We start from the raw sequence: 11429 nt of genomic DNA, 5'->3' as shown, positions 1-11429 counted from the left end.
TGAGAAAGAAGATGTTTTTAGTCGGCAATATATTATATGAAATAGAGATCAAGGACCACTTATGATTCATAATCACACGATGGATACGCCCAGTCAGGTGATGATGTCAAAACTGCAGGTCTATATAAACGTCTTAAACAACCAAGGAATGCATTGCAGCCAGACACCTGTCCTTGAACAATGGCCATAGGTAGGTATGCTATTCTTGTGGCCATAGGTCTGTGTGCTTCTCTGTACGACACCACATCAACAGTAACACCAACTAAGGCAACGACACTATGGTAAGAATCTTCTCACAACTATGTCATGAAGCGTCAGTTGTTCATACAGAAACGTGTTAAATGGATAAACGGATGAAAGTAAAGAAACTACTAGTACATTGCATGTAAATTGTAAGTCCAATGCATTTACGGTGTCCTAGTGGTTCGAGCGTTCTGTTGTCCACGATGATGACCTAAGTTTGGTTCCCATAGTGACTGAGAGACTTGGGTTCATCGGCGCTTTAAACAGTACTCATGCAGGTCTCAGGCGTTGACCCCGAGATTGGGCATGGGACAGCGACCTTGTTTTGAACTAGTTTTGATCAACGACCCAGTCTTGGCGATAAATACATTGTGGACTTGAGCCTTTTTTCTGGCAATTGCATTAATGTTTGACTTGTTATTAATTGATCATGCATTTGAGACACGGAATGTTGAAATACTTGATTTTCCAGATGTAGTTATAAGGTTTAGGGTTGTTCTATAATTGTTACATAGCATATGGTGTATTCCCCCTTCATGTCGGGTTTGATAATCCATGCGGTTGCGACAGCCGAAACCAGGTTTGATCCTCCTTATGGTTGCATGGTTCCTTTCTTCCATACATGGATCTGTCTGGGATAACGCAGTCACTCGTCTTGAACCCTAACGTGGGGGCAACAGTTCCAGTGTTTCCCGCAATGGAATGTTGCTTTGAGTGGCGTAAACCCTCCCTCAGTCACCATCCATATATGTGTTTCAGTCCTCATGACCCACCGTGTGGGCCGTGCGGACCTTGTGGTCCTGTGATCAACGTGACCCTGCGTGTAGAAAACTTCCTTGGCGGCTACAACTTCAGCAGTTCTGTGAACATCGTAATGAACCAACAACACCTCATCGTCTTCCTCCAGAAGGCAGCAGATATGCGTGAAGAGTTCAGGTCATTGTTATTTAAGTTAAATGTCTGAAGGTAAATTCAATTCAGCTCAAGGTCTGCTCCAGCTGTTTCGATACAATGGCCTCCGAGGCAGCCTTATTGATAGGAACACTTATGACATATGTTTGAAAAGGGATTTTTTGTAATCGGCACAGTAGTTTATGTCAATTTTGCAATATGGTCTTAAGATAGGGTCTTTTTCTATGAGGCTATTTACCGGTCAGCGTTGGAAAAGCCGATGGTCGATGGTTCGAATTCCTTAAACGTCACAATAATGTTTATAGTTGTTGACGGTCCACGTACTTGTGAGTTTCGTAAAAGCCGTAAGTGTAGGCAATACCTACATTCCCAATACTTTGCTGACAAACAGTCTAATACTCAAACTCACTCACCATCTCTCTACAGGTTCAGCGCGTCATATGGGACGTATGGCTACTACATTGACACTATCAATGGCGTGGAGGCCAACTATCCCAAACATGAAACATGGTGGCACATCAAAAATCAGGATAACGTATCTCTACCCCTAGGTAAGTTGGCGACAGTAGATGTTCAGGCAGTTTTGCAGGCATGTGTGGTGAATTAAAGTAAAGGAGAAACAATATGGTGTCTTAGGGATTGACAGCGGAAGGGGATTTGTTAGGAGACAGATCAGTTGTACGCCTACTGCATTACGTCATTACTTCATTAAGTTATTAGGAAATGAGGCTATGCCTCTTAGAGTCTAAATTAATAACCCTTAGCAATTATTAGTATTAGTATTACAAACAGTAGACATTAAAACAACAAGACTAATTGTGGAAACATTATTCAGACAAAAGCAAACAATCAGTTATTTTTGCAATTCCGTATTGTTTCTATAAAACAGGAAGCTGTCAATAATATGCATTCTATGGATCAGCTACATACCATTTAGAACCAACACATTTGGTTGGTTGACACATGTCCGAAATATGATAATCAATGCTGACGATGTTGATCACTGGGTTATCTGGTCCAGACTCGATTATTTACTGGACCACAAACATGTGTAAGCCATTCATAAGACATAAAGTACATGTGTTTCATATGCGAATGAATGACCGAACGTTGTTTAACATTGTTGATCGTGTCACTAATTATCTCACCCACATATAAAAAGAAAGTTCTTGTTCATTTGCAGGTTCCAGTTGCTACATCCCCAGTGACGGGGAGATAATCACCTATGAGTTTGTGAAGGGAGCCCCACACTAATAACCCGACGTCACTACAGAACGCCCCACGTGTAATGGAAACTCGTGTTGGGTCGCAAACACTGTGCTTGAGCACTGGACACATGTCCTTCACCTTAATCAGCGCAGAAAAAGTATTCACTGTGAACGTAGCGTACCAAAATGATGATTTATTGATTAATTGTTGTTTGACGCCTCACTCAGCGACATACCAGTTAGATGGCTACTGTCTGTAAATAATTGAGTCTGGATCGGACAATCCAGTGATCAACAACATGGGCATCGTTCCACGCAAGTGGGATACGATGCCATGTGTCAACCAAGTCAGAGAGTCTGACCACCCGATCCTGTTAGTCGCATCTTACGACAAGCATGGACAATGAGTCGCCTGTGGATGACAATCTTTCGATAGTGGCATTCTCGACCACGGATCCCATTTTCGAACCCCCTTACGTGGTGTCTGATATTACATAGACAAAATTATAATTGTTGAATCGACCAGTAAACTTTACATCGAAAAGTCACATTTCTGATTCATTTGCATGTACATGCGTATTCCTAATTGTGATTAAATCTCATGCATCTTGCATAATGACTACAGTCTTTTATATTAACATCAGACTTTACAAGCCAGACTAAGTTAAAGGGGACATTTTTACGTCTCTTCCTAAACATGGTGGATTAAAGGTACCAAAACCTAACCAAACAGATAACAGATGCAATTTACTTATGGTCTGCAGACAGTAATTATATATCATACATACATGCATGCATACATACATACATACATACATACATACATACATACATACATACATACATACATACATACATACATACATACATACATACATACATACATACATACATACATACATACATACATACATACATACATACATACATACCACAACTAAGAAATTATGGTGCTATCCAGCAACCTCTTCCTGAAGAAATAGTACTGACTATCTTATATTCCATGTACCATACCTGTAAGTGAGTGAAAAAATTGTAAATATAAAAATCAAAAATCAAAACAAACCACACTATACTGTCCCTGTCATTTTGTGTAGGTACTCCAGAATAAAAAAATGTATGCGTTGCCATATTTGGTAATTGTAGAATGCAGACGTTAGACACAGATTATCTCTTTGACTAACGGGAAACATACCACCAGATAAGGCTATTTGTGACACTAGGGTTATCTTGTATTATATAATATAAACAGTACAAATACCACTGACAAGCCCGTGCCAGATATCTGGAACCACTTCAAGGTAAGGTAGCCGTTTGTCTAACTGTAAAACTCCTGAAATGCGTCGTGCAATTGTTTGTTCGAATTTAAAGTTCAAGTCGGGTTTCGCTTTATCCTGTTCGAACAGTATTTCAATTATATGACCGCTCTCTACTGTGAAAAATGATTCGTGATCCCGGTTCCATAGTTTAGAATGTATGTTGAAGTGCAGTTTCCTTTTAATCATATATATGTTACAGTCAGTATCTACAATCAGGCATTGTGTACAATGACTGAATTAATCAGTCAATGTGTACATTGCCTAACGTGCAATACAGGTTTCATTCTGTGATCGCATAGGTTTCTTTTAATCTCGCCATCTGGATGATCCCTGTTAAACAATCAGTCACTGTGTACAATAATTGGGCTAATTAATTGGGCAATGTACACAATGCCTGAAAACTTTAGGCAATGTACACAATGACTGCGCTCGTTAGGCAATGTACACATTGACTGAATAATTCAGTCATTGTACACATTGCCTGATTGTAGACATTGATTGTAACATATATCCATTCCAAAGGATTGCCACAGATTTGAGGGCTAAGGAGTGGTATCACTTCTATTGTGACGTGCGCGTGTGTGAGTGTGTACAGGTGTAGTATGGTGGCATGGGGCATGGTGAGCGAGCTGGCTAAGGCGCCAGGCTAGTGATCCAGCGAGGTTGAGGTTGAGGTTGAGGTTTCGGGATCGAGCCCACCTGTGACCGGGTGTAAAAACCTTGGAGTCAACTTTGTGTGCAGACTCTTTCAGTGTTGTCACAACCCCTAGTGTACAGTACACAACCCTGTGCATTTAAAAGAACCCACAAATCCGTTGGTATATGACCAGATGGTGGCCACATGAATACGTGCATACACCTAGTTGCGGGTACAGCAACGTGCAGTAAACTTGGACAAAGTGCTGTGACTATGTGTCCCAGTCCACCCAGCTGTCAAATGGGTACCTCGTTAGGATGATAGAGCCACAATAAACTCGGTGCGCCTAGTGGCAGCAAGAGTTGTATACTCCCCAGGGAGTTGAGATTGAAATACGATGTGCTGTTGAGATTGACATCCGGTGATCGAGGGAAAAATACCAGCGCCTTGAGCATGCACTAGTGCGTGGATATGTGCGCTATATAAATAAATATCCAATCTAGTATTAGTTGTTTCAAAGGCCTTTAGAAGTTGGAGGAATCAAACTAAAAGTGCTTTATTGTTCAACTTCTTTATTATACAAGGTCACAACGTTTCGAGACAGATTCTAGTCTCTTCTTCAGGTATAATACAGGTGTAGTATTGTTTTCACGAGTACCTGTCTAAATAAACTTCGACTCAGTATTGTTTGAAACACTGTCATACTGTCAGTAATACTTGGCCGCTGCTTCCTTTACACTGCCTGTCCAGGCACAGGCCGGTAGCATGTAAGACTGTATGTATGTGTCGACACCTGCAACCCTAAAAAATAGACGGGAAAACGCGTGGTTACAGTTGGTAATTCTCCTACCCCATCCTTTCTACAGGAGACGTGAAAATGTAGGTCTATGTGATGACCTCCCAGAAGACTTGAACTTGAGAGTGGATGTTTATGTTGGTATGCAAGGTTACACATGACACTGCTTGCGATGTTGATAGTCTGGGCATAGTCTCAAGCATGCTATGTTGATATTCCGAGTAACAACAATGCATGTTTTGTTGATAATCCGGGTAACAACAATGCATGTTATGTTGATAATCTGGGTAACAACAATGCATGTTATGTTGATAATCCGGGTAACAACAATGCATGTTATGTTGATAAACCGGGTAACAACAATGCATGTTATGTTGATAAACCGGGCAACAACAATGCATGTTATGTTGATAAACCGGGCAACAACAATGCATGTTATGTTGATAAACCGGGTAACAACAATGCATGTTATGTTGATAATCCGGGTAACAACAATGCATGTTATGTTGATAAACCGGGTAACAACAATGCATGTTATGTTGATAAACCGGGCAACAACAATGCATGTTATGTTGATAAACCGGGCAACAACAATGCATGTTATGTTGATAAACCGGGTAACAACAATGCATGTTATGTTGATAATCCGGGTAACAACAATGCATGTTATGTTGATAAACTGGGTAACAACAATGCATGTTATGTTGATAATCCGGGTAACAACAATGCATGTTATGTTGATAAACCGGGTAACAACAATGCATGTTATGTTGATAAACCGGGTAACAACAATGCATGTTATGTTGATAATCCGGGTAACAACAATGCATGTTATGTTGATAAACCGGGTAACAACAATGCATGTTATGTTGATAATCTGGGTAACAACAATGCATGTTATGTTGATAATCCGGGTAACAACAATGCATGTTATGTTGATAAACCGGGTAACAACAATGCATGTTATGTTGATAAACCGGGCAACAACAATGCATGTTATGTTGATAAACCGGGTAACAACAATGCATGTTATGTTGATAATCCGGGTAACAACAATGCATGTTATGTTGATAAACCGGGTAACAACAATGCATGTTATGTTGATAAACCGGGCAACAACAATGCATGTTATGTTGATAAACCGGGCAACAACAATGCATGTTATGTTGATAAACCGGGTAACAACAATGCATGTTATGTTGATAATCCGGGTAACAACAATGCATGTTATGTTGATAAACTGGGTAACAACAATGCATGTTATGTTGATAATCCGGGTAACAACAATGCATGTTATGTTGATAAACCGGGTAACAACAATGCATGTTATGTTGATAAACCGGGTAACAACAATGCATGTTATGTTGATAATCCGGGTAACAACAATGCATGTTATGTTGATAAACCGGGTAACAACAATGCATGTTATGTTGATAATCCGGGTAACAACGATGCATGTTATGTTGATCTTGTAGGAAATGAAGACTTTCTTGCTGGCGCTCTTGTGTCTCTCAGTACATAACGTAGGTACGTATGATTTAGTCACACGGATGGGCATGCAACATTCAGGCAGATCAAGATGAGTGAAATGTCTAGGGACGTGGTTTTAACGTTTAAAAATTATATAAAGATCATATAATCTGTTTCCTATCAACAGAAATATAATGACATGATGTGTCATCGAATGACCGTATTTGGTACCGTTGATGTCTTAGCAAGGGTATTTAAAAGAACTTACAATGAAGGTTACATTACATTACATTACATTACATTAGCGTTGGTATACGATCAGATGGTTGTTACATGCAAACACCCAGTAAAGTGGGATATAGCAAAGTGCAGTAAACGAGGACAAAGGACTCTAAGTGGCCCAGTCCAAATAACTGTGAATGGGTACTTCGTTAGGATGGGAACGTCGCAATAACTCCGTGAGACTAGTGGGTGCAAGAGTTGTATGTTCCCAAAGGAGTTGAGACTGATAATACTATGCTGCCGTTGAGATGAATATGCAACGATCAAGAGGAAAATATCAGCGCCTTGAGCATTTACAAGTTGCATGGATATGTGTGCTATATAAATATCCTATAATAAATAATAAATAAACATTACATTACATTACATTATAAACCCAATTTCATAGATGTAATTACGCTTCTTCAGTATGTCGCCTGAGTATCAGCGGTGATCACTTCTACGAAGGCAGCACACGCGTGTTCCTGAGTGGCGTCAATGCCGCCTGGGTCTACCTCGGCACCGACTTCGGCAACAACCAGCTCGACAACTATAGAGTCTCCAAATACACTGACTACATCAAACAGATTCATTCCAACGGAGGAAATTCCATACGTGAGTTCCTGTCCAATTTCATACTCCCCATGGCCCCGTGGTCTATAGAAGGTCCGCGGTAGAATAGGTCTTTAGCAACCCACGCTTGCCATAAAAGGCGACTGTACTTGTCGTAAGAGGCGACTACCGCGTACAGGTGCTCAGACTCGCTGACTTCGCTGACACACGTCATGGGTTCCCAATTGCACAGATCGATGCTCATGCTGTTGATCACTGGATTGTCTGGTCCAGACACGATTATTTACAGACCGCCACCATATAGCCGGAACATTGCTGAGTGCGGCGTAAAACTCAACTCACTCATACCCCAATAGCATATCCTTAAGCTGAAGTAGCATTGCTAATGATAGACAGATCTCCATGACAACTTACACAGTGACATACATTTGCATTTCCATGTAATGTCTCTGAGTCCTGCAGTCATTATTTCGGTGTTCGATGTAGAGTTTCATCAGTAATTGTGATAACATAGATTTATCCAACGCGTTAAGGTCAAAATGGGTTCATACTATCCCGTTCGTATCGTATGGGTGGGCAATCGGTTGCTCAGGCTTAGCCTATTACCGCAGCCCCATGGCATTGATCATCGTCCATCGCCTCAGTGATCAAGTGGGTAGAGTGGCTGCTCGGGAAGCGGAAGGTCTGGGTTCTGCTGTCTGGCCGCCTCACACCAAAGATCTATAAAAGGCTATTCAGGTGGTACTCTGCTTTGCACTCGACATTCAGCGCCCAAAACTTGAATTTCCGTTCCGGTCTTTGGTTATCTGGGACCTTATTCTCGAAACGTTCGTAGCACTAAGAATTCTTAACTTTCGTCGTAGCCACTGTGTTAAGAATGGGCTTCATAACTAGCCTGTTCACGCGTGGTTGTGCACAGATTAACAACAGTCTTAGCGTCAAGGTCGTGTTGTGGAAAGGGCTCCGACTCGGGAAAGTCAGTATAACGATTTGGAATAAGGTGTCCATATCTTAAATAGATTCTATCTCCCAGAGCTCGCACACGCATGCACGCACTCATACGTATGATTACATGTTTAGTTGATCCATGTCTAAATGGTATACAGATGTAGCAAAACTAGAACTCGCCGTGGCATCACAACATCAGCTCACTTCATTAAAGGCATCTTCGTGCATGACAACTGCGAGACTACACCCAACATAGACTCCAACGGTATCACCCAGGGTCCAGACAAGGATGGAACGCTCATCAGTGACCTCAAGAAGATCCTTGACGTTGCCCAGGCTAACAACGTTCTGGTCTTCTTTGCTCTCTTCAATGGGGCCCAGAAGAAGTCCGATCATTGGAAGCTCCAAGGCATCATCACCGACGACAACAAGAGACAGAAGTACATCGAGAAGGCTTTGCAGCCGATGGTGAAGGCTCTGGGCAACCACATTGCTCTGGGAGGCTGGGACATCATAAACGAAATGGAAGGGGTCATTAAGATCGAAGATCATGGAGGGGACAGCTGCTTTGATACTAGCTTCTTAAAAAACTCCGGAGCGGGCTTTGCTGGGGCCACGTACAGTGCTCAGGATCTTCAAAGGTAAACACTTTAAACAGTATATGAAAGCACGTTGATTTATTCTAACCTTCGTTTGGGATTGTTTACATGCTGCCTGCTCTTGTTCTTAAGGTTCCTCAACCACGTGGCCAATGGTATCAAGCAGGCAGACAGCGGTGCGCTGATCACATCCGGGTCCTGGAACCCAATCTCCAACACAGACAAATTTGGTTCTCACAATCTTTACAAAGATAGCTGTCTCCGCAAAGCTGGTGGAAAACAAGAGGTAAGAGGGGAATATGTTGACCCCCTACATTTTACATCATATCACACAACATTTTCAATCTGATTTAGCTTATTCAGCTATTTTGGGTCAAACTTTGTTTCCAGTAACGTTGTTTGATCGGACTGTGTCTTGCGAATATGATTCTATGCCGCTTATGGCAAAGCATGACTGTTTGGTTTAACTGATGAAACTTGGAGCTGGTTAACTCATTATTCAAGGCCACCTCAAACAACATTGAGTAGTTCCAATGGCGATGTGGCAGTGACCTGCTGACATCGACTGGTGTTCATGATATCAACCACTAGCTGGCTTGTCCGGGACACAACCGATTGCAGTGTTGAACAGATTCCATTTATGTTGCAGGGTGTCCTCTCCTTCTATTCTACCCACACCTATGCTAAGGCAGATCAATGCCAGTGTCACTATGACAAGATCTCCCCCTTCTACGGAGCAGGAGTAAGTATTACCATCACATATGTAGACACTATAAATAGCTTACCAAAGTAAAAATGTTAATACGCCAACGACTGAATACTCAGATAACGTCACCTCTTTTTCTTCCGATTGGTAGGGGTTCTACGGGCTGATACAGCTACCGAACCGGAAACGTCACGCCACCATTTTGTTTTCCAAGACAGACTCCGGTTTTGCTTTGAGTCCCCTTTTCAGTTATATTAAATATGCATATTTGGCAGCAAGTTATGTGGAGAGCACTGTATATAATTTCTGCAAATGTAATCGTTTAGCCAACCATCTGCTTGCAGTAGATACACAAGACACTTGTAAATTCCATTAGTTCAAACAGAAATAATGATGCCATCGGGAATTTTGTGTTACAATGGGTTCTTAACATCCTATGTCTGTTGTAAGAGGTGACGTAATAGACTGCTTGGATGGTTGCCTGCTTTGTTGTTGTTAAATGCCACACTCAGTAATATTGCAGTTATATGGTGGCAACCTGTAAATAAGTAAACAAGAGACGGTGGTGTTTACCTACCCAATGCACGCCAATCAGTAGAAGCCTTACACCAGTTGAAGCCTGTACATCAATCAATCGAAGCCTGTATATCAATTAATAGAAACCTGTATATCTTGTTACCCATTGTTATCTGTCTACTGTTCTGTGTATATATACTACATCCCTTTAGTTTTACCCTCACTTCACCTGAAGAAGAGACTAGGAACTGTCTCGAAACGTCGTGACCTTATATAATAAAGAAGTTGAACCATAAAGCATATTTAATTTGAACCTGTAAATAATCGAGTCTGGATCAGACAATCCAGTGAGCAACAGCATGATCATCGATCCACGTTATTGCGATGTAATGACATGTATCAACCAAGTCATCGAGCCTGACCAGCCGATCTCATTAGTCGCTTTTACGACAAGTATGGATTACTGAAGACCATTTCTAACCCGAATCTTTACGGTGTGGCTTAATAGAAGAGATGGCTTATTGACCTAGCCATTCAATTCGAGAACGCTATTCATAATCACCGACTTGTCTGATCCACGTTCGATTATTTACAGGCCGCTGTCGGACAGCTGGGATATTAATGAGTGAGCTTTTATATTCAAAATTATGCAGTATTCGTGTGTTGTTCCAGCATCACGCGAGTGACTATGGTCTGGACAAGCCATTTGTAATCGCCGAGTTCAGCGCAAAGAAAGGTGACGGGTGGACTACGAGCAAACAGTTTAACCATGCCTACTACTATGGGTATGCTGGAGCATGGGGATGGCAGTACAAGCAGGAGGCTACAGATAACGACGAAGACACTGCCGCCGTCATCAACGCCGGCCTCCGCTACCTTAAGGGCAAGACGGACGCCAGCAACGGGGGAACAGTCAATTTTCAATTGTGATCGATTTGTGTTATGGTGTAAAGGGTACTAATTAAAGTCATGTAGGGACATTTGTTTAAGTCTTTGTATTTTTATTGTAACTGTCATTTTATGTTGTTAGGCACCGCGAACAAGGTCACCCACATGGCGTCTATCCAACGGGCATGTTTGGCATGTGAGGGAAGTCCACATTAAGCCTTGATTCATCCGATTCATGACATCTGACCAACGACGACTGGTCCAGACACCAAGTCTTACTGAAAATTTGACGGTCGATCCGTTAAAGGTGGGGCAGCATGTGGCATGCAGGCTCCATCTATGTAGCCGATGTC

General features: G+C 41.8%; 2 protein-coding genes across 2 annotated transcripts; both read left to right on the top strand.

Moving 5' to 3' along the window:
- The first annotated feature begins 879 nt into the window (after positions 1 to 879).
- LOC137295043 (uncharacterized) lies at positions 880 to 2976 on the top strand. The gene is made up of 3 exons (XM_067826307.1): positions 880 to 1179; positions 1582 to 1706; positions 2339 to 2976. The coding sequence occupies exons 1-3, from the start codon at positions 941 to 943 to the stop codon at positions 2407 to 2409; spliced, it is 435 nt and encodes a 144-aa protein (XP_067682408.1). The 5' UTR covers positions 880 to 940; the 3' UTR covers positions 2410 to 2976.
- Positions 2977 to 3527: 551 nt separating this feature from the next.
- Positions 3528 to 11177, top strand: LOC137293585 (mannan endo-1,4-beta-mannosidase-like). The gene is made up of 7 exons (XM_067824220.1): positions 3528 to 3664; positions 6591 to 6642; positions 7276 to 7461; positions 8582 to 9008; positions 9099 to 9252; positions 9616 to 9708; positions 10861 to 11177. The coding sequence occupies exons 2-7, from the start codon at positions 6594 to 6596 to the stop codon at positions 11116 to 11118; spliced, it is 1167 nt and encodes a 388-aa protein (XP_067680321.1). The 5' UTR covers positions 3528 to 3664; positions 6591 to 6593; the 3' UTR covers positions 11119 to 11177.
- The last annotated feature ends 252 nt before the right edge of the window (positions 11178 to 11429 follow it).

This window comes from Haliotis asinina, chromosome 8 (assembly GCF_037392515.1).
Source record: "Haliotis asinina isolate JCU_RB_2024 chromosome 8, JCU_Hal_asi_v2, whole genome shotgun sequence".
Classification (NCBI taxonomy): Eukaryota; Metazoa; Mollusca; class Gastropoda; order Lepetellida; family Haliotidae; genus Haliotis; species Haliotis asinina.
The sequence above is the reverse complement of the archived record's forward strand: the minus strand, read 5'-3'. Positions and strand labels throughout refer to the sequence as shown.